Below are 23,259 nucleotides of genomic sequence, written 5' to 3' on the forward strand. Positions count from 1 at the left end.
ATGCGAATGTCATCGAAACCTTTTCAATCTTCACATGCTTAAAAAAGCGATCAAAAGTTTGATTCCTTTGTCCAAAATTGTGGGAATAAGACCTGCTCTTGAAACGATGAAACCTTGATTTTGTATAAGATTAATTTTGGTTAAAAATTCAGTATTGCAGAAAAAGCGATGATGTTTTTAGGGCATTGCGTGTTACAATTCTCTTTTGACTGACCTCCAAACCGTGCAGAATATCAACCTCTCCATGTACACTACCCCTGAAATGCAGCTCAGGCTAGGCCACATTCCAAAGAAGACTAGATTCGCCATGAACTCTGCCTTCAAACTCCAGATAGGGCTGGGAGACTTGCATAGGTACCTGGAGAATGCCCAGGGAAACCAAGATTTCACACTAGCCAAACAGTGAGTACAGGTATCATTAGCTATCATGTGCCGGCGGTATTTTGAACGAACTGAAAAGATCACGAGATAACAATTCACAAGAACTTAGAAACCGATTTCTCCAGTTTTTGTCTACTGCTGAAAACAAACAAGCACTATTCTGAATTATAAGGTATTCGAGAAAAAAATTGAACCTTAGAAGAATTCACAAGAACAATTCACAAGAAACTGACGCTCAAATAAGTTCTTTACATCACCGTCAATTTGCGATGAGGTACACTAAATTGTTCAATTTCTCCAGCTTTCCTGATAAATAATGGGGTCCTTGCAATCACGTAAAAGTGCATTTCTTCGAAAGGCAAGGCGTTATTTAGCTGTACTTCTGTCGCAAATCTATTGAAATGCTTTTGGAATTGATTGCGGATTGTTAGGTTTTTCTCAAAAAAAGTTTGTTGGAATTAATTTTTATCCTGTTGGTCTTTCTGCTTAAGCGATTTTTCCCACACCCGATTATTTGTCTGGCCGACGAATTTTCGAGACGCTTAACTGGTTGAGTCCGAAGGCATAATGTACTTGTCTGAGATTTACGGGTCTTTTAATGCGAATTTCAAGTTTGGAGTACCCCTTCCCAGTTTTTAACGTGCATCAGCCCCCCAAAATGTAGTTTCCAGCCTTATGAAGCCAAAGTTTTTTTTACTATCAACACCTGATCCGTTGCTTGAGAGTTATTTGTTCGACCTAAGTCAGTTGTTATTTTCCAACAAATAAAAGTACTCTTGGATGCAGGATTTATAGTATGTGCGGCGCATGTGCATACTTTAAAAAGTATTAACAAAGCCATTGATTTCAGAGCCTACACAAGTGCTCACAACCTCCAGCCGAAGAACGGTCGCGCCTTCAATCAGCTAGCCATCATATCGTGCCAACAGGTCAGTTGTCCTAGTCTATATGCAAGCATTTCAGGTCAAGTTTATTTCTCACCAGATCCTTATGTTTAGAAGCGAAGGCTGGAAACTGTATACTACTACATTAGAAGTCTGGCGGCCCAGGAAGATTTTAAAGGTATGTATACTTACTTTGCTGGTTTGACGATGAGACTTGGAATAATTAAAACGAATGGTATTGTTTATCGCATGACCTGACAGTAAACGTTTTGCAATTTATGCTGAACAATTGCAGTTGAAATGAAGCAATCTTTAACCAAGAGCTAATCTCGAACTTGGGCATGGCTTTCGAAGGCGAAAAATAGCTATCATGTTCTTCTTGACCATGACGCGGCCCTCGGTTTGTTTCAATTAATAACAGTGGTAGCTAAGCGGATTTTTTGGCAGTCTTGGTTCTATTTTGTCGTCATTATTGCTTTGCAGCTTTCCGTTAAGTTTTAGCTATATTAAACCTAATCAAAATGAAAATGCGTCTGAGAATAGAACTGCCTGGAATTAATTTTTTGTATGGAACTATGTTTTGGTGCTCCCGAATGTTGTTTGGATGCACCTTGTAATGTAATTTGTTGTATAGCTGCGAAGGAGAGTCTGAATCTGATGTTCGAAGAAGTGGCCAAGAAGGTGAAGGGGACTCAGCAGCAACAGCAGAAGGCCATCGAAGACAAGATAAATAAGCAGAAGAAAGACATTCTAGCTCTATACAAGAGCAGAGGGCGTCTCTTGTGGGTTAGAGACACTAACAATGGTGAGTATCGAGGTAGCTTAAATAGAATAGATTGATAGCTGACCCTCACAATGTTTCGAAGTATCTTTTTGCAAACTTCTTGGTTAGCCTTTTCTTTTGTATGAATTATTAATAGCCGCGTCACCAATTCTAGGGGGCTATTATTGCGCTCCTGTTTTTTTTACAATTCAAAGATTTTGAATTGTATTGCGGCGCGCGCTGTCTTTTTTTTACGACTCGAAGAGGAGTATTGTTTTCTCTCGGTCTTTTTTTTACAGGAAGTAGATTTGTTCACGCGGCATTTTGACCTAAAAGCAAAAGTGAGAAAAGATGTCTCGGTGAAAAGATTTTCGCTAAGCGAGAAAAGTTTTTTGATCATGCGCTGCGTTCAGTGAATGACTTTTTGACTTTGAAAAGTAGTTTTTGACTAAATGGCACATATAGATAAACGTTTGTAGCCGTTTTTTCTTCTAAGTGGCCCTATTTTTTGCTTTAAATTTGATTTCTTGTAGAAATAAATTTTATTCGATGCTATATTGAAATGTCAACCTCGGTAATTGATGCCACAGTGTTTTGCAGAGCCTGAAAATGCGTTTCAAGTTGAAAATTGGCACATATTTCTTGATTTCTTAGTTATTTTTTTGGCTTTTTTCTATTAATTTCCTTATTTTTGGATCTTTTAGCCGTCTTTGTGTCAGAAATCAGTTAATAGTGCAACTTCTCTTTGATAATTCATATACTCAACGCCTCTTTCTACCTCGATGTAATTTTGTTTAATAAAATTGTACATATGCTAATCCGATTTTAGTTTTTTTTCGATTTTCGTCAGTTTTTTTTGTATTTCGGTAGTAATTGGTAGAAAAAGTCTTTTTGTGCAACATGAGGGAATCTAATTTCGTTTCAATAAAAATTTGATCAATTTTTTGCGTTAAGTTTTTGAAAAACAGTTAAAACTTTTTCATAAATGCAGTCTTAAAAGTTTTTTGACCATTTTTTTTGCAAAATGTTTCAATGTTTCGTATTTATGAATTCTGCTTTTTCCTATTTTTTTTTCTCTTAAGGAGGATAGATCTTTGTATCGGATGACTAGTTATCCTTTCTATGTCTTGAGTGCTTAACAATGAAATGTATTCGTTTTTCTTGAATTTTTAAAATTGATTTTTAACTTTCAAAAATCAAGAATGTCTTTTTGTTACGGTGTTCCTTAGATTGTGCCCATGTTCTTCAAATTCTAGTTAGTATCATTCTAGGTATGTTCTGGCACCTACATTTTTTCGGTATATTAATTTTTTCAGTTGTTAAAAATGAATGATTTCAGATTTTTCTTAGATTTTCGTCATTTCTTTGGTTTGCAGTTGATGTCATTCAACCTAAGGCAGTACTGAGGGTTTGATAGCAAGCCTTCTTCAAAATTTCCACTTATGACTATTTAATGCAACTTTCTTCCGGCCTTGGTATGATTTTAAACGATTTGTTGCCTTTGAATATTCTTCTGCTGCTTATGTTTTTTCTATGATCAATTTAATTTTTGAATTAGTATGTTGTCTAGCATATGTTCAACAAGGAACAAGTGTGTGTTGTTTTTTCTTAACTGCAGTGATTAGAATTGTAATTAAAGGTGTTTTCAGATTCTTAAATTTGAGCTTTGTTTTTTGAAAATTTTTTTTAGTTTCTAAGATTATTATCTGCCGTTTGCTTTCGCGTTCTTTTTTGGATTGGAATCATGAGTTATTTGGGGGCAAATGATAACATTGGCAGCTTTTTCAGACTATCAGATTTTTGACCACCTTAATTATTTCGGTTTTTTAACGTTTTCAATAATATAAAATTTTGTTTCTCTTGGTGACAGTGGTTTAAGTTTCAACCAATTTTTAGAGCAGACCTGGAGAAGCAGTGAGTTAATGGTTTAATACAAATGGTAGTAGCTTCAGCTGCAATTACGGTTTTTTCAGTGAACTTTTGACGCTTCGAGTTGCTTCCTGAATTCTTCCGGCTATGTTTTTTTTTACCGGAAGTACTATTCGTTCAGACGCTGTTTTGACCTAAAAGCGAAAGTGAGTAAAATTGACGTGTGAACTAATTTTTTCTGAGCGAGAGAAAATTTTTGATCATGTGCTGGGTTTAGTGAATGACTTTTTGACTTTGCAAAGTTGTTTTTGACTGAATGGCACATATAAATAACCGTTTTTTTGCTGTTTCATCGTCTAAGTGGCCAAATTTTTTTTGCGCGTATTTAGTTTTTTTGTAGAAATAATTTTTATTCGATGCTATATTGAAATGTCAACCTGGGAAATTGATAACACAGTGTTTCGCAGAGACTGAAGATGCGTTTCAATTTCAAAATTGTCACATATTTCTTCATTTTTTAGTTAATTTTTGTCTTTTTTTCTATTAATTTCTTTAGTTTTGGATCTTTTAACCGTCTTTTTGTCCAAAATCAGTTAATATGGCTACTTCTTTTTAATAATTCATATACTTAACGCCTCTTTCTACCTCGATGTTATTTTGCTCTATAAAATTGTACATATGCTAATTCGATTTTGGTAGTTTTTTTCGATTTTTGTCGGTTTTTTTGTATTTTGGTTTAATTTACTAGAAATAGTATTTTTGTGCAACATAAGGGACTATATTTTCGTTTCAATAAAACTTCAGTCATTTTTTGGCGTTAAGTTTTTGAAAAAATTGTTAAAACTTTTTCATAAATGCAGTCTTAACTTAAAGTTCTTTGACCATTTTTTTGCAAAATGTTTCAATGTTTCATATGTTTGAGTTCTGCTTTTTCATAATTTTTGTTCTTTTTTCTGGACGATAGATCTTTTTATCGGATGACTCGTTATCTGTTCTATTTCTCGAATACTGAACAATGAAATGTCTTCGTTTTTCTTGATTTTTTTTCAAATCGGTTTTTTACTTTCAAAAATCAAGGATGTCTTTGTTTAGGTGTTCCTTACATTGTGTCCATATTCTTCACATTCTAGTTAGCAGCATTCTAGCTTTATCCTGGCACCTACATTTATTTTTGTTATATTGATTTTTTGGTAGTAAAAAATTGAATGGTTTAAGCTTTTTCTTAGATTTTCGTCATTTCTTTGGTTTGCAATTGATTTCATTCAACATAAAGCAGTACTGAGAGTTTGTTAGCAAGCTTTTTCCAAAATTTCCACTTCTTACTGTTTACTGCAACTTTTAAACGGTTTTTTGCCTTTGAATATATTTCTGCTGCTTATGTCTTTTCTATGATCAATTTAGTTTTTGGATTAGTATGAAATCATGTTGTCTAGCATATGTACAACAGGGAAGAACTATGTTGTTTTTTGTCTTAATTGCAGTGATTAGAATTCTGGTTGTAGTGGTTTTCTGATGCTTAAATTTGAGCATTCTTTTTGAAAAACTTAACTTAGTTTCTTGATTATTATCTGCCGTTTGCTGTCGCGATCTTTTTGAGATCAGAATTGTGAACTATTTGAGGGCAATTGATAGCCCTGTCAGCGTTTTCAGTTCATCAGGTTTTTGTCCATCTTAAATATTCGGACTTTTTAACGTTACCAAACGTTTTCAATAATACAAAATTTTGTTGCATTTTGTTTCTCTTGGTGAGTGGTTTAAGTTTCACCAATTTTTAGATCAGACCTGGGGAGGTAATGAGTTAAAGGTTTAATAAAAAAGGTAATGGCTTCCGCTGCAAATACGGTTTTGTTTGTGAGGCTCTGACGACGCTTCGAGTCGCTTCCGGAATTACACCGGCTATTTTTTAAGATCTTCACACATTTTAATGATTTTTGAAGTTAAATTGGAGTAGTGATTTTGGTCACGTCGAAACAGGAAATGACGAAAAAGCGAATAGCTTTGCGGCCTGAATTGTTTTAGCTCTAATTTTAAAGTAGAGTGAGAAAACGGTGTTCGAACAAAAATTCGCTTTCTCCAGTGGTTTTTTTGTTCACTTTCGGCAATTTCACTTAGGTTTTCACTTTTTTCAATTTTTTGGATAGGATTTGTTTTCTAAATGGTTTTTCCAATCCATTCATGGTTCAATCTAGGCCTAGTTTTTTTGTATGAAACAAATTTGCATTTCTGGTTTATGGTTTTTTTTCACATGCGGCATTTTGACATTGATTTTCTGTTTTTTTTTAATCCTTTTTTTAGAAATGATTTTCCCAATTCACTCACGGTCTGTTCCAGGTATAATTTTTTTTGTTTAGTCCATTAAAATACTTTGAATTGTGCGTCAGGACTTCTCCTGCTATGTTTTTAATAGCCGCCCTCATCTTCTCAGCCGGCTATTATAGCGCTCCTATTTTTTTTACTTCGTCGAACTTTTCGCTTTACCATTTTGCCGCTTTTTCAGCATTTTCCGTGAAATCTTTTTGACTTCTCTAGGCTAGTTTCTCTCTTCTCTCATTATGCTAAAAGTGAGTTTGAACATCAGTTGTTCAGCAATTCAAAATGAACAGAGTCAGTATAAAAAATTGAAGTCAGAAGTAGAAACGGGATAAACCCATAAAGCCCAATTTTAGATGCCCGCTATTTGAACGTCGTTCCTATAAGTCTTAGTTACCATCTCTTATGTTTATTGGTATTGATAGTAGCCCCTGTAGCCTCTCTCTAAGAAACAGAAGTATGTTCAACCACGAAATGCCATCAAAATAAATCGGACATAAAAAATATTTTTGTACAAAAATCTTTTTTTTTCGATATCTTCTATTCTTTCAATCCCAATCATGCTTATTGGAATCAACGGTGGCTATTTTCCGGCAATCTGCCGGGTATCTTTTTAAGACCTGTTCACACAATTTCATGTTTTTTGAAGTCCAACTGGAGTAGTGATTTTGGTCCGAAACAGGAAATGACGAAAAAGCGAATGGTTTTGCGGCCTGAAATGTTTTAGCTCTAATTTTAAAGTAGAGTGAGAAAACGGTGTTCGAACAAAAATTCGCTTTCTCGGTAGTGTTTTTTTCTGTTCACTTTCGGCAATTTCACTTCGGTTTTTACTTTTTTCAATTTTTTGGATAGGATTTTTTTTCTAAATGGTTTTCCCAATCCATTCATAGTTCATTCTAGGCCTAGTTTTTTTTGTTAGAATCAAATCTATATTTCTCGCTAGTGGTTTTTTGTTCTCCCTAGCGGCATTTTGACATTGATTTTCTGTTTTTTATCTGATTTTTTTGGAAATGGTTTTCCCAATTCACTCATAGTCCGTTTTAGCTCCAGCTTTTTGTTTAGTCAATGAAAATTCTTTGAATTGTACGTCAGGACTTGTCCTGCTATGTTTTTACTTCGTCTAACAGATTTTTGTTTCGTCTTACCAACTGACTTCTTGGAATTGACTTTTTCAATGACAATGACTTCAGTGACTTCTACTTCTTTGCAGTCAAAATTTGTATGCGTGACGTCATTTCTGCTTTTAGGTCAATTGCGTGAATTATCTCACTAAAAAATGACTTCTGAACTCACTTATGGAACTTTAAATTTTATGAACATTTAAAGACCAATAGTGGACATCTAAGTAGTGCCAAACTTATATGCCCTAATTCTTGAGTATTAGTCCCAAAAAGTCTAGTGGTCTATTAAAGGACTGGTGGTTGATAGATATGTCTATCTTATTTCATTAGTTGTTTCAATTCATGGAAGGCCAAAAGCGTCTATCGCGGCTATTTTCCGGCAATCTGCAGGATATGTTTTCTATATTTGGGTTTGATGCTTTTTTGAACCAACCACCTAAACTTAAAAGTAAGATAAACTTTGTGCAGATGTTGCTCATAGCCGTTTTCTGGCATACTGTACTTGACGGAAAAGTTGAAAGATGAGGTGCCCTTTGCATTTATTAATGTAAATGAACGCGATGTAAAAACATTCTCAGTTAAGTTTGTTAATAGTTCGGTATTTTGGTACAGCTGCAGACGGAATGAGATCTCATCAGTCATCAACTTCTGCATCGGCTGAAGACGTGAACGAGCTGAACAAGCAGATTCGCTCACTCACTGCAAGTGTTCACAAAGAGACTCTCATGCAGATGGAACACACTGAGGTCAGAATTAACACAAATCACACTTAAAATTGTTGTAACCCAGACCTTGTATGTGAAGCTGACAAAGTTACTAGTACAGCAAAGTTTTCGTGTAATGGTAGCATGTAAGGGCATGGTTCCGAAATGGAGCGTTTCAGCTCTGTAGGCACCGATTTTAAAACTAGCGAATAGATTTATCTGATAGAACGTCTAGGTTGTTGCAAATCATATGATAACATTTTCCTCTCGAGCACCGTTTTTAGCAATATAATCATTATAATAGTTACAAGAATTACTGGAATTTGATAAAAACGAGATTGAGACTGTTAGTTATGTATGAAATCGAGATTGTTGGGCATAGGAGTGGATCATTACAGTAATTTGCAAACAACTGTCCGGCTGGGTATTAATTGTTGCGAAGAAGTGTATTTATTTGTGTGTGGAAAGACAAATGGCAATGTCTGACTTGTTTCAGCCTAAATTTGCTGAATGGGTAATGTGAATTTTGAGCTAATCTTCCTGCTGCTGTTCTCTTTAGTTTCTATTTGTGATAATGACAATTATTGAAATCAGAACAAATTTAATCTGACTGTTACCATGATTAGTGTTGAACAGACTTGACTTGTGTTGTTTCAGCTCAACAAGCAGGCTGTCCTCAGTTCTCTCAACATTCAAGGCATTCTCTTCACAGGAATTGGGTGAGACAATTTGATGAACTTTTCTGGCGATGTAGACATTTGATCTCATCGTATACCATGATGGGTTTCCCCGTTACATTGAACTCTGCATAAGCAAATTGCTTAAAACTATTGGCTCGAAACCAAAGTCCAACTACTGGCTGTTTTGACTTCGAATTTATTTGCTTTAAAAATATATGTAAATTTCCGAGCTTTGTTTTCGGTGCATTAAAAGCAGGAACCTTCGTGTTTTTCGTTAAACAAAATTTTCCCTGTTGATTGCTTTTGTGTTCCGATTTTTCGTCTGACCCATTTGATTTTTGGTCCTGAAAAACAGAATAAACTGGTAGCGCCCAGCGGGCATTAAATTCTCTTAGGGCATTAAATTCTCTCGTAGGCTCAAGTATGCGATTCACAGAAACTGTTTTGAAAACTTATACTTATGAAGGGCGGTTCTTAGAGGTTGACCCCCCACGTCAGCCCCCCTTTCACTGAGACTTGATTTCTGACTTACCTCACTCACTGCTTCAACTGAATGGATTTTAAATTTTTTTTCACTCATTGAATTGCGAAATGTCAAAAGATCAAAATATAAAGAAACTGTTAAGCGTGGTCATAACGTCGTAGTGCATTAGGTTGTCAAAGTTATTGGAGTGATTGCTGACTGACCGCAGTATTCAGCCTAATAGCCTTCAGTTCAGAAGTTGAATTAAGTATTGATTTAGAGTCTAACTGAAACTTCAAACTGAATTAAAACGTTTTTTGAAACTTCGAAAAAATTCTGTCAAAATCTATCTTTTTTTGTGTTTCAATCCCGATGTGCGTCAAGCGCGTCAACGGTGGCTGTTTTCTGGCAACCTAACGGCTTTGTTTCACTCTGATACTAATTTCCATGCAATTTTGTCTTTGGATATTTACATTTATCCTGTTCTTTTGGTCTCTTATTGATTTATCTTATCAATGACAGTTCCCATTTGCGTTAAAAAGAAGCCCAATTTAACGTATAGAGTGTTGAAACATGTATAAAGTTTTAAGTGAATAGCTTACGATTTTAATGGCTTCGACAGAAATTTTAATTGATTTTCGCCCTGATTGATTCTTTTATGACGCTGACACTATAAAAATGAGTTTTCATAAAAATGTTACCGGTCAATATTTGTGGTTCTTTTTAATGTCACAGGACTTGATGATCAAATACGGCCCACAAAACTTTTCATCGAATGGCTTTTGGTTTTAAGTGCTTCAACAGTTTTCTTAAATTTTAGAAATCAAATCAAACTAAATTATTTGGAGGTTTTGTGTCTTGCCTGTATTTGTTTTTTTGTCTTAGAGCTTAGTCGCACTAATGGCAGGTCCTATTTGGCTTCCTAAGATTCCTTCTTCTTAAGATGGCTCTACGGGACTCCACTTAGCTTTTTTCTACCTAGTATTTTTTTTAGTTTTACGCTGATGGTTGTTAAGACTATTGAAATTTTTCCGTTTACAAATTTTATGGGTGTTTGAGCTCTGACGCTATTTCTCTAATGCGGCCTTATTTAATCCTTTGTTCCTATTGTTTACGGAGGATGTGATTTCTGAAAGTTTCCCATATCTTCCTTTTTTGGTAGACAATTAAGTCTGAGGAACATTATGTGCAAACACACAATACCGAGCCCCCTTGTATTTTTCAGCTTCATTCATTAGAAACTAAGTTTGATTTTCGTCAAATTTAACACCTAATGATCCAATAAACAAGCAGATGTGGCTATTAAATATTAGAATAAAGACACAATAATCATGCACTTTCAACTCCTCTCGCTTGGGGTTTATATATGCCATTAAATTACCTTTTGACTTACCTCGAATTAGGTGTGTACATGTTTAGGTTGGATTCGTTTGGAACTCTGTTCGCTCAGGCGCAGGAGGAGTTCCGCATTCTCCTCAGTCACAGACCAGTCAGCATGCCCGAGGACAAACTGCTCCAACTCATCACCATCAACACATTCGCCGTATACAACACTGCCAAAAAAGGTCCCCCAATTTATATTTCAGAGCTCGTTTTTCAGACCTAAAGATATAAGCAGATATCGAGAATTACTTTCCCAAATATTTATTTTGAATATATCCGTCGTAGGATCACCTGCGATTTCTGGTGGTGTTTCTAGCAGCTCTACTTGGATAGAATAGTGGGGGAAAGTTTAAGGATCTTGGAGTTCGATAATTCATCTGGACATCTCTTTGAAGCTAAATTTAAGTTCAATTTGATTTTATCATAGCGCTTACATGTTCAACAACTCTTATTGTTGCAACCCGCAATATTTATTTTCGTGTTAGGAACTTATACCAACCAGACTTTTTTAAATAGCCGCGAAGCGATAGCTAGGGCGGCTATTATTGGTTGTCTCTTGGTTTTCTAATCCGAAGGGTTTGGATTGTGTTGCTGCGTTGGCTTAAGATCTGTACACACATTTTTCGACTTTTTAATGCCAGTGAGAGGGCAAATTGGAGTTGTAATTTCAGTCACGCTGGGTTATTAAAGGGAGCGAAAAAGCGAGTAGGATTGAAGCGTGTTCATTTTCAAACTACTTTCGAAAACTGAATGAGAATTTGATGTTTGGACAAGCATTCGATTTTTATGAGTGAAAATGTCAGTTGCTCTCGAGCGATGTTTGAAACAATTTTTGTAAACGTGTTGACCTTTTTATGCAGAATTATTGCTTGACCGTTATAAGTTTACGAGTGACTTTTACACCCTTAATTGTCCGTTTTGCGTGATCTAAAATTCTATCATTCACAAGCGTCAGCAGCTGAACTCAGTGGCGTAAGGGTACTGCTAAAAGTAGAATGAAACGTAATTTTTCACTTTAATTATTTTAGTGGTTAAAGTTTATATATTAACGTCTGGGGATGTCACTTGAAACCTCTCTTAGTAAATATAGTTACTCCCCCGAATGAAACAGGCTGCAGTAGATTCCAGCTCCTACTAATCGCGCCAGAACAATTCTTCTGATGTTAGCCGGTTGCTTCTCACGTGGAAGTTTGACTTCTGTGTTCATAGTTTTTCTCTTGAGTGCTGTTCAAAATGGTACACAAATGGTGTATTAGTTGCGCATAATTGCTATTGCTTGGATCACTTCATTGGGCGACTACCGTTTTTATTACTTTGACACTATTTGTCGTTATAAAATAATAGTGAATTTTCAATATATTTGCCCTTCATTGGGCGACTACCGTTTTTATTACTTTAACACTATTTCTCGTTATAAAATACTAGTGAATTTTCAATATATTTGCCCGTATTTTTGTTTTATTAATAGCCGCACAGCGATAGCTGGGGCTGTTATTGGCCTTCTCTGGATTTTTTTATTTCGCTGCCAAGATTTTTGTTACTACTACATGGCGTCACAATTACTTGAAATCTGCCTTTTGTTCATTCGTTAATGCAATTTCAACTGGACTTCGTGCGTGACGTCATTTCTCACTCTTAGTGGAGCGAGTTTTTTGTTCATTAGCGTGATTAATTGATCTCAAACGAAGTTTCTAGCAATTATATTAGTCCTGTCGGTCTTTTTTTATGCGATTTTTCGCTTGACCGATTTTTCGTCTGACGCTTTTGACTTTTCGTCCTCAAGAACGGGATAAACAGGTAGCGCCCAGCGGGCATTAAGTGCTCTTAGAGCCTTTCAGCTCTGTTTCAGCTCAAATTGTTTTGGAGACTTATACTTATGGTGTGAAGGGCGGTTCTTAGAGGTTGAAGACACCACACCAGCACTTGACCCCCCTCTATTGCCCCCAACCGGCGCTGTTATCCCCCCACCCCCCTCCCTCCCAGTGCACCCCCCCCCCCCCCCCCCCCCCCCGGGTGGCTACTGACGAACAACCGATCGCTAAAAAACGCAATTTTATACTAATTTTTGCAATTTTTTTCAAGCTTTTTGAAAATTTTTGTCGATTTCTGAGTTCTTTCAGCCCTGGGTGTCAAGGAACCTCATCTAGGGTTTTATAATAGGTTCCTGCATAGTTTCTAGTGGTAGTGCAATTGTTTCAACAATTTTAAACATCACAAATTTTGGCATTTGACAAAACGTGCAAATTTTTTTCAATTTTTTTCATTCATTATTCACGTCTTTCCGGACGCAGGGGGCAGAACACTTTCTTAAGGGTTTGATAATAGTTTACCGAAAAAAAAATTATTTGCCATGTTACAGCTTACAATTTTTTAATATGACAAATTTAAGCAATTTTTTTTGATAAAACTTGCATTTTTTTCGTGTTTTGAAATTTAGGATTTTCCGGTCTCAAGAGCCAGCGAACCTCCTGCAGGATTTGGTAATAGGTTACTGCATTGCTTCAAGTGGTAATAGAATGGTATTCAGCGTTTTGACATCAAGAACTTTGGAAATTTTTTGATGAAACCTGCAATTTTTTTTCAAATTTTAAAATTTATTGTAATTATCTAAGTTTTCCGAGACCCAGTAGCCAGGATGTCTCCTATAGCGTTTGATAATAAGGTAATGAATTATTTGATTGGCCATGGAATGGTTTTCATCTTTTTATTACAAATTTTTGCAAACTTTTGATAAAACTTGCAATTTTTAGTTTTTTTTAAAAATTTAGGTTTTAGGTTAAGTTTTTAGGTTTCTGCGACCTCAAGGGCCACCCAACCTCCACCAGGGTTTGATAATAGGTTACTGCATAGTTTCTAGTGGTAATGGAATGGTTTTTCAACATTTTACTATCACGAATTTTAGCAATTTTTTTGACAAAATCTGCAATTTTTTCAAGTTTTTTGAAAATTTGTCATTTTTTAGGTTTCTCCAACCTGAAGTGCCAGCGTCTGATTATTACTGCTTAGCTTCTAGATGTAATTGAATGTTTTTAGAGATTTTAGTGTCAACAATTTTTAAAAATATTTGCAGTTTTTCAAGTTTTTTGAATCTTTTTGAATTTTTTTATCATTTTCCGGCACCAGGGTCCTAGTTCTCCTCCAAGCTTTGATGATAGGCTGTCGCATAGTTTCTAGTGTTAATTAAATGATTATCATTATTTTATTGACTCCAGCTTGAACAATTTTCTAGCAATTTAATTTTTGTCAAATTTTCGGAAAATTATTGTTCCCAGTTTATGGACCTTTGAGCCAGTGAAATTGTTTAAAGCTTGAAATAGGGAAACTGGATTGTCTCTTGATACAATGATATGGTTTTGAAGATTTTAATATATTGAATTTCAGCAAGATTTTGGTAAAGTTTGCGATCTTCAAAATTTTTGAAGATTTTTGTCCTACGATCATTACTGGCCAACGAAGCTTTTCAAGTCAAGCAGATGAGTTACTTGACATAAATCCAGAAAAAAAAAGTTTTGAACATTTTCACTGCGAAATTTGGAACCTTTTTTAAAGTGTTGCAAAATTTTGCAGTTTTTAAAATATCAGTTTTTTTTATTTATTTACTAAAAAGGCTAGAAAACTAAAAGATGCAGAGTGGAATCAAGCTAAAGCTAGCCTCACTAAACTGGGGCTAGCTACTGACAAAGCCAACCGGTCGTTTGAGAGCAATTCACCCGACGTTATTCGGTTATGTTTATGTTTTTGGTCACCTCACTCAAAAATGACTTGCTCTTTTTAAAATTGTTTTTTCTTTGCTTTAATTCAAAGAGATAAGGTCAAGTGAATGTTTATCACTTTAAATGATGGTTATTTGGAAGCAGCTAATAGAGGCAGAATTGACTTATACAGATTCCTAATCAAAGTATAACACCTCAACCGTTAATAAAGATTAATTTTTTATGTCTGTTTTTTTTTTACTGTTTTTTGAGACTGTAACAAAGCTTTTTTCTTTCAATCTGCCAGTTATTTTTTCTATTGTCATATCACTTAGTCTCACTGATGATGGATGTAATGTATCGATAACGGGTTATTAGTGAATCATTTTTATAGTACCACTCCATAGCTAAAAGTTTCTTTGACTTTAGCGCTCTTTGTTCTCAATAAGGATTCGAAAATTTTTGTTCTAACTGATATTTGTTGTCTAATTTATTTCCTTGTCAATTGGCCCCATTAAGGGTAGGTCTCATCAGTTGCCAATAGGAATAAATGAAGCTAATTAATTGGTCAAATTCATAGCCAGTGGCTTTTTGGCTTTGAAACTATTTGATGTCAAAATTGTAGTCAATTTTTTAATTTGGAATTTTTATTCTTTTTCGTGTCTTATCATTTAATACAATTGATGACGCATGAGAGAATCAAAAAAGTAAATATTGATACTATTTTCAGTGTTCCATTGTTTCAAAGCAACAATTTGAACTTTCTGATTTTCCGGTTTTTGAACTTCTCTTTCTGCTCGATTTTGCAAAACAATTAGAGGTCAAATTTTCGCCGCTGTCTTTTGTTGAGGTTTCCATTGAAGAATCTTTCAGATTCTGACAAAGGAGGAAGTTTATTTTTTTTGCTTGTACTTCGGTTTTTCCAAACATACTTCACATTTTTGCTTAACGATTTGCTCTTATTTAAAAAGCTTGCTGATTGATTGTTTCTCCTGAAATCAGTTAGTTTTCACATGCTTTTTGCTGAAAATTGTATTCTGATATCTGATCGGTCAATGCTTTATCTTCAACTTTTGCTGTGATAAAACTGATTTGCTTTACTTTTGAAGTAAAATGTGCAGCTTTGTTTTTTAAAATCCAATGCTTGGAAAATTCCTGTGATCAATGATCTAAAGAGTAGACTACATTATGTATGAACTGAAGATATTACCACTGATTTCTTAGAATTGGGGTAAAAGATGTGGGTAACCACACGTGATCTCATTGAGTATTCACAAAGCGAAAATTCAGGTAATGTCTAGTGGAATTTTGACTTTTAATTTTGACTTGATAATTCTTTTTCGTGTCTTATCATTTAATGCAATTGATGACGCATGAAGCATGAACGAATCTAATCTTAGTGGCTGAGATCATTGCAGTAGGTGAAATGACTTTGACACTGTTTGTTTTCATCAAAGTTCTTGTTGCTTGTCTTCTGATGTTTTATCTTAGTCTGAAAAAAAGCAGCTCTCGTTTTAGTGGGTCATATGTATGGTGGAATTATGGGCTTCTGTTTTCAGATATTACTGATGACTTAGATACCATTTATTTTTGAAAAGGTTTGGCGCACGTCAGGTGCCACACAAAAAGGATTTGCCTGACGAAAAGAAAAGGTCAATTGAGTGTCATTTTAATTAAAGGTCATTTGTGAGTCAATTTGAGGGCTTGAAGAGGAGATTGTGGATAGGTGATAGGTTTTAGAAACAAAGAATTGGTCTTAAAGATATAAATATCACTTTCATATTTACAAATTTCTTTCATTGATTTTTGGGGCAATTGATTCTTCTTCAGGGCTTGATAATTGATTAATGAAACGTTTTTTGCTTAATATCACAATTTTAAGCGCCCTTTAAGCAAAATTTGCCATTTTAAAATTTAAAGTTTTTTGCAGTTTTCGATCTTGAGGGACCAATTAAACTTTTTAGGGCTTGAAAATGGTTTAATGGGTAGTTGGTTAAGACAAATAAACGATTTTGAAGACATTAATATCATGAAGTTAAGGGACTTCAGGTGAAATTTGGTTGCAATATGATACAATCTCGATGGGCTTCAGGGGTGAACGGCTGCTATTTTTCGGCAATTTGCTGACTATTTTTTTGGAAGCCATTGTCCTTAATAAGAAGGCCTCAAAAATATTGTTCGGAGAAGTTTTGTTTTCTCGTGTCATGTTTTGTCAGCTTGTGAGCATCAAAAAAGTAACTATTGATACTAATTTGAACGTTCCATTGTTTAAAAGCAACAATTTGAACTTTTTGATTTTCCGGTTTTTGAACTTCTCTTTCTGCTCGATTTTGCAAAACAATTAGAGATCAAATTTTCGCCGCTGTCTTTTGTTGAGGTTTCCATTGAAGAATCTTTCAGATTCTGACAAAGGAGGAAGTTTAATTTTTTTTGCTTGTACTTCGATCTTTCCAAAGTCTAACATACTTCACATTTTTGCTTAACGATTTGCTCCTATTTAAAAAGCTTGCTGATTGATTGTTTCTCCTGAAATCAGTTAGTTTTCACATGCTTTTTGCTGAAAATTGTATTCTGATATCTGATTGGTCAATGCTTTATTTTCAACTTTTGCTGTGATAAAACTGAATTGCTTTTTTTGAAGTAAAATGTGCAGCTTTGTTTTTTAAAATCCAATGCTTGGAAAATTCCTGTGATCAATGATCTAAATAGTAGACTACATTATGTATGAACTGAAGATATGACCACTGATTTCTTAGATTTGGGGTAAAAGATGTGGGTAACCACACGTGATCTCATTGAGTATTCACAAAGCGAAAATTCAGGTAATATCTAGTGGAATTTTGACTTTTAATTTTGACTTGATAATTCTTTTTCGTGTCTTATCATTTAATGCAATTGATGACGCATGAAGCATGAACGAATCTAATCTTAGTGGCTGAGATCATTGCAGTAGGTGAAATGACGTTGACACTATTTGTTTTCATCAATGTTCTTGTTGCTTGTCTTCTGATGTTTTATATTAGTCTCAATATAAAACAGCTCTCGTTTTAGTGGGGCATATGTATGATGGAATTATGGGCTTCTGTTTTCAGATATTACTGATGATTTAGATACCATTTATTTTTGAAAAGTTTTTGGCAAACGTGAGGTGCCACTCTAAAAGTATTTGCCTGACGAAAAGAAGAAAAGGTCAATTGAGTGTGTCATTTTAATTAAAGGTCATTTGAGAGTTATTTTGAGGGCTTGAAGAGGAGATTGTGCATAGGTGATAGGTTTTAGAAACAAAGAATCGGTTTTGAAGATATAAATATCACTTTCATATTTACAATTTTTTTCATTTAATTTTTGGGGCAATTGAATCTTTTTCAGGGCTTGATAATTGCTTAATGAAAAATTTTTTGCTTAATATCACAAATTTAAGCGCCTTTTCAGTAAATTTGCGATTTTTAAATTTATAAGCTTTTATCATTTTTTGAACTTTTTGATCTTGAGGGACCAATTAAACTTTATAGGGCTTTAAAATGGTTTAATGGTTAGATGGTAGAGACAAATAAACGATTTTGAAGACATTAATATTATGAAGTTTAGGGACTTTAGGTAAAATTTGGTTGCAATATGATACAATCTCGATGGGCTTCAGGGGGTGAACGGCTGCTATTTTCCGGCAATCTGCTGACTATTTTTTTGGAAGCCGTTGTCCTGAATAAGAAGGCCTCAAAAATTTTGTTTGGAGAAGTTTTGTTTTCTCGTGTCATGTTTTGTCAGCTTGTGAGCATCAAAAAAGTAAATATTGATACTAATTTCAGCGTTCCATTGTTTCAAAGCAACAACTTGAACTTTCTGATTTTCCAGTTTTTGAACTTCTCTTTCTGCTCGATTTTGCAAAACAATTAGAGGTCAAATTTTCGCCGCTGTCTTTTGTTGAGGTTTCCATTGAAGAATCTTTCAGATTCTGACAAAGGAGGAAGTTTAATTTTTTTTGCTTGTACTTCGATCTTTCCAAAGTCTAACATACTTCACATTTTTGTTTAATGATTTGCTCTTATTTAAAAAGCTTGCTGATTGCTAGTTTCTCTTGAAATCAGATAGTTTTCACATGCTTTATCTTCCACTTTTGCTGTGATTGATAAAACTGAAATGCTTTACTTTTGAAGTAAAATGTGCAGCTTTGTTTTTTACAATCCAATGCTTGGAAAAGACCTGTGATCAATGAACTAAAAAGTAGACTACATTATGTATGAACTGAAGATATGATCACTGATTTCTTACAATTGGGGTAAAAGATGTGGGTAACCACACGTGATCTCATTGAGTATTCACAAAGCGAAAATTCAGGTAATATCTAGTGGAAATTTAAAGGACGAATTTGTTTCTAGATCCCACGAACGCTGCTGGGGACACCAGCTCCAAACGAGATGGGGGTGCCTCGCAACAGAGTGACGCTAACAAGGCTGCAGTTGTGTTTGGCCTGATGACAGTACACACAATGGTTGACCAGGTTGTGGCAGTTCTCTCTTCTTACCCTGGATCTGTTCTATCTCTACATGAAGTTAAAAGCCGAAGTCAGGAAGAGCAGGAAGCTAAACAGGCTTTGAGGACTTTGTTGCCACCTATTAAGGTATATAATTACAATGTATTCATTTGAATGATTGTTTGCGCTCTATAACGTATTTTCTCCCGAACCAATTTTTGGTTGAAACACTTTCAACTTGAGCCGCATTAAGGTTTTAAGGGACTTAGGGTGCTGTATTGTGTACTTCGGTTACAGGATTGTGAAAACGAAATCAAAACTTTAATTCATGGAATGAAATGGAAATTTGCGAGGATTTGATTTCTTATAAAATTCTCGTGTCTTGGGTTTTTGATTGACCTGGTATCGATCGCATTGCTGTATGCTTGATAATTCGATTTGAAAAATTTAATTTGTTTTGAAGCTAATTGCATTTCAGCTGTGGTCCGCGTGGATGCTCAACAACGTCAAAAGTTGGTTCCCTATTCCAGAGAGCAGTGCAAATTTTGACCCGTACTCATTTTGGACATCCTGGGCCACTATGATTAACTTAATCGACACCAAAATTGACCCTCAACAATTTAAGTTCAGCATGGAAGCGTCCGAAGATCAACCTCAAATTTTAATATTGCCTGAAATTGTCTCAGTCGCTGGATACAAACCGATGAACTGGACTTCGAACTCTGTAGGCGACAGTCCAATTTATGTAAATCGGGACTGCAATGAAGCTGCAATTCTGGACGCGTATCGCTGCTTTTGCATGATGAAGTTTGCAGACTTCCTAGAGAACGAAGTGAAGGTTATCCATAAAGTGCAAGCTGGTGTAGGAGAGAGCGAGTATATGGAGTACGAGGCGTGTCTTCCTGAGCTCAGGACTCCAGTTAAGTTCAGTTGGGCCGATGAGATTGAGGCTGCCGAGACCGTCAGTCGACATTCGAGAGCCAACACTGTTAGTAAAAACAACAAAGTTTGTAGGAATTATTTGAGTCCTGTCGTCATTTGCGGTTTTTCGTTTGACGCTTTCAACTTTTCTGCCTCAAAATAGGGATAAACTGGCAAGTCGCTGTGCAGTTCTCTTAGATCCTTACGCGTTACTAGTCTCTAAGAATGAGATTCATCATAACTTTTGAGATATAAATTCATAATGTGAAGGGGGGTTTTTAGTCTCCTTAGCGCCTCTTTTTGCCGTTTCTTTTCGCAACCTCTTAAAAGTTGCTTTTGTTTTTTTACGATTATTGATAGCCGCCCTCATCTTCTCAGCCGGCTATTATAGCGCTCCTATTTTTACGACTCGAAGAGGAGTATTGGAGAAGTCCTTTTTTTAAATCAATTTTATTGGAGTGAATTTTGAAGCGTGAAATGAAACGCGTGAAAAAATTTGAGTGATTTTTGGTGGTGAACAAAAGTGAAAAGCGGAGCGAAAGGAGAGTGGTTTTTGTTCATACCGCTGTTTTTGAGAGCGAGAAATTGATGTGTAAAAAAATTTTCTCTAAGCGAGCGAAATTTTTTTGTTCACGTGCGGCTTTTTAAAAGCAATTTTTTGCAACTTTTGATGGTTATGAGGTCTGATTATGATATTGTATTAGTTTTAGGCTTGTTTTGATAGGAATTGAATGTTTCAACCAAATTTGAGTTTGATGCTAATTTGGGGGTTTTTGATCAGTTTTTGCTGATTTTTAGACGAAATTTAATGATTTTTTGCCTGTTTTTTTTGTTTTAATGCTTTAAGTGGGATTTGATTAGAAGGTTGTTACTTAAGTATTCAGATACCAATTGACTAAAGCTTTCTTGGTATAAATCATTTTTTTTCTTAGGAAAATTGGCAGAAAAATTGAGAAATTTTAAACCATTTTTCAAATTTTTTTTGCAGTTTTTTTTAATCTTAGACAAGTTTCTTAGCCTATTATGACTTGCCCCTTGTTTTGCGAGCTTTCCATTGCCGTAATTGGAAAGGAATTTTACTCGGCTTTATGTTTTCTTGTACTATTAAAAAACTCATTATGTTTTTCTAGTTTTTTATTCAATTTGTTTTTGAATGCCGTTTCTATTCTTCCTTAAATTTTTTATGGCGTTTGCGGAGGTTCAGGGTTCAAAATAGTTGCTCTAGTCGTGTAGTCAAAAGTATGGGCAATTTTCTCCTTCGAGTCGTTTCCGGAGTTCTTCCGGCTATGTTTTACTTCGTCGAACTTTTTTTCGCTTTACCCATTTTGCCGCTTTTTCGACATTTTGCGTGAAATCTTTTTGACTTTTCTAGGCTAGTTTCACTCTTCTGTCATTCTGCGCAAAGTCCTTTTAAACAGCAGCTGCTCAGCAAAGCAATTCGAAATGAAGAGAGTCAGTATAAAAAATCAAAGTCAGAAATAGAAACGGGATAAACCTATAAATTCCATTTTTAGATGCCCGGTACTTGAACTTTGTTGTCATAAGTTTTAGTTACCATCTATAATGCTTATTGGTATTGATACTAGAACCTGTAGCCTCTCACTGAGAGACAGGAGTATGTCCAATTACGAAATGACATCAAAATAAATCGCACTTAAAAATGTTTTTATACAAAAATCAATTTTTGTTGATATTTTCTTCTTTCAATCCCAATAGAGTTATGGGAATCAACGACGGCTATTTTCCGGCAATCTGCCAGGTAGGTTCTCAAAATCTAACACGCGGGGAATCAGTTGGAAAGATATCGGTATTGCATTTTCTGATTTTGATAAGGCTCACTGAACTCCTTACACAAAAAGCATGTGAATTCTATATTTTAGCAGTTCAAACCATGCGTGTTGTCTTCATCCGGCTTGATTTAATTTACCTTCGTTATTCGCTATATTCGCAAAGACTTTAACTGCATGACCAGCGTAAACTTTTGATTCATCGTCTGACACGCACCGAACTGAAGAACTATACCTAGGACTGTATAGTAGGACTGTATGATAAGATTTTGTAAATTTAAGAATAATTCAAGCAGTTTGCTTCACCTCGTGAGTTTAATTTGCGGTTTTTCAAAGAAGAAAATAAATAGTGCCGAAGTTACACAAGGAAATGAAAACTATTTTTCTCTTTTAGGAGTCCTCAGATGATGGACTGCTGGCGGATCTGGAGACAACGTTAAGTAATTTTGATATGACTTCCACCGGAGGAGGTACTGCTCCGGGTCAGTCACTCGATTCCAATGACGTCTCAAATCGACAGTCGATGAGCGAGTTACAGATTGAGAAGCAGCGTCTCGAATCGCAACATGAGCAAAGTTTGCGCATTCAGGAATCTAAAGAGGTTTGTCTGTCTTGGATCGTAATGTGACGGGAACTTTTTCCTTTTCTCCCTCTTTACAAAGTTTTCGTTGTCATGCCTATATGAACAAATTAAGGCGTGGTTTTTCCCTCATAATGGCTTGTTTTGCTGAATAAGGACGAGATAAGCCGTTAAATTTTACGTGTACCATCCTGAAGGTTTTATATTGTCAATTAGAGCTGAGTTTATAGGATAGGAAACAATACAAAACGGTGTAAGACTGAACTTTTTTAGAATGGTTTGGAGTTTTTTATTTCATAGGAGCAATAATGATAAGTTTTGATTCCATGTCGATTATTTTGATTCGGGAAAGATCTATGACGGTTAACTTGCCCTGAAAGGAACAGTATCAATTACTTGAGTGCCCCTCTATTCTTGGGGTGTGATGTTTTGTATCAGTTTTGAGGCAAATTAAGACTTTGCTTAAGCTCTGACTGCACGAGTTCTCACATTATATGAAAAAAAAATGTGAACTAACTGTCAGCCCCATTTTCGTATTGTTCAAAAAATTTTCTACTCTTTTCACGGTTACCGTGACTAACAATTGTATAGTGTTCGGGCCATACATTGACTGAAAAACGTTTGTAATTCCTTTTTTCGGAAGGAAGTAAAGTTATGAATTACGATGACGTGTGAAGCTTCATTGGATTCGGCTAGGCTTGCAGTTCTTTTTTGGTGATTTCGTCTCGATTTGAACTTTTGCTGTTTTTACAACTGACGTATCATCTAATGAGTTTTAAATTGAAAATTGATTCGCTTGCTGTTATATAAAAAATATACGTGTTGCTAAGTACGCTCTTTTCATGCTCTGGAACGAAGTTTGAAGCAATTGTTGTAAACGTGTTTGTAATTTTTATGCAAAATTTCCCCTTTACCGTTTTGACTTTTCGAGTGACTCGTTCGTTTTGCGTGATTAATAGCTGCCGCCAGTCTCTTAAAGACTATTATTTAGTCGCTCTTTTTTTTACTTCGTGGTACCTCTATATCACGTTTTTCAATTTACATAATTTACAATCTTCTCATAATTTACTCACTAAGTGTTTCAACTGTATGCAATTTAAATTCTTTCACTCTTTGAATTACGCAGTGAACACGTTCAATGTCAAAACATCAAAATATAAAGAAAGGATAAAGCTCGGTCATTACGTCATAGCGCATTAGGTTATCAAAGTGATTAGAGTGATTGCTAGCTGACCGTATTTTTCAGGGTA

At 35.2% G+C, this 23,259-nt stretch overlaps 1 protein-coding gene across 3 annotated transcripts in view; it reads left to right on the plus strand.

Moving 5' to 3' along the window:
• Positions 1 to 23,259, plus strand: part of LOC142342648 (uncharacterized) — a 100,562-nt gene that overhangs the window by 7,287 nt on the left and 70,016 nt on the right. For 2 of the 3 annotated variants that reach the window (XM_075394096.1, XM_075394115.1), the window contains exons 4-14: positions 182 to 402; positions 1,232 to 1,310; positions 1,380 to 1,443; positions 1,900 to 2,070; positions 7,941 to 8,074; positions 8,529 to 8,546; positions 8,690 to 8,751; positions 10,595 to 10,740; positions 18,627 to 18,868; positions 19,200 to 19,709; positions 21,824 to 22,030. In XM_075394096.1, coding sequence (XP_075250211.1) covers positions 182 to 402; positions 1,232 to 1,310; positions 1,380 to 1,443; positions 1,900 to 2,070; positions 7,941 to 8,074; positions 8,529 to 8,546; positions 8,690 to 8,751; positions 10,595 to 10,740; positions 18,627 to 18,868; positions 19,200 to 19,709; positions 21,824 to 22,030 — 1,854 coding nt within the window. The remainder of the gene's footprint in view (positions 1 to 181; positions 403 to 1,231; positions 1,311 to 1,379; positions 1,444 to 1,899; positions 2,071 to 7,940; positions 8,075 to 8,528; positions 8,547 to 8,689; positions 8,752 to 10,594; positions 10,741 to 18,626; positions 18,869 to 19,199; positions 19,710 to 21,823; positions 22,031 to 23,259) is intronic. The other variant, XM_075394105.1, reaches the window with a different exon arrangement.

Source organism: Convolutriloba macropyga, chromosome 1 (genome assembly GCF_964194025.1).
Source record: "Convolutriloba macropyga chromosome 1, txConMacr16.3, whole genome shotgun sequence".
NCBI classification, from domain to species: Eukaryota; Metazoa; Xenacoelomorpha; order Acoela; family Convolutidae; genus Convolutriloba; species Convolutriloba macropyga.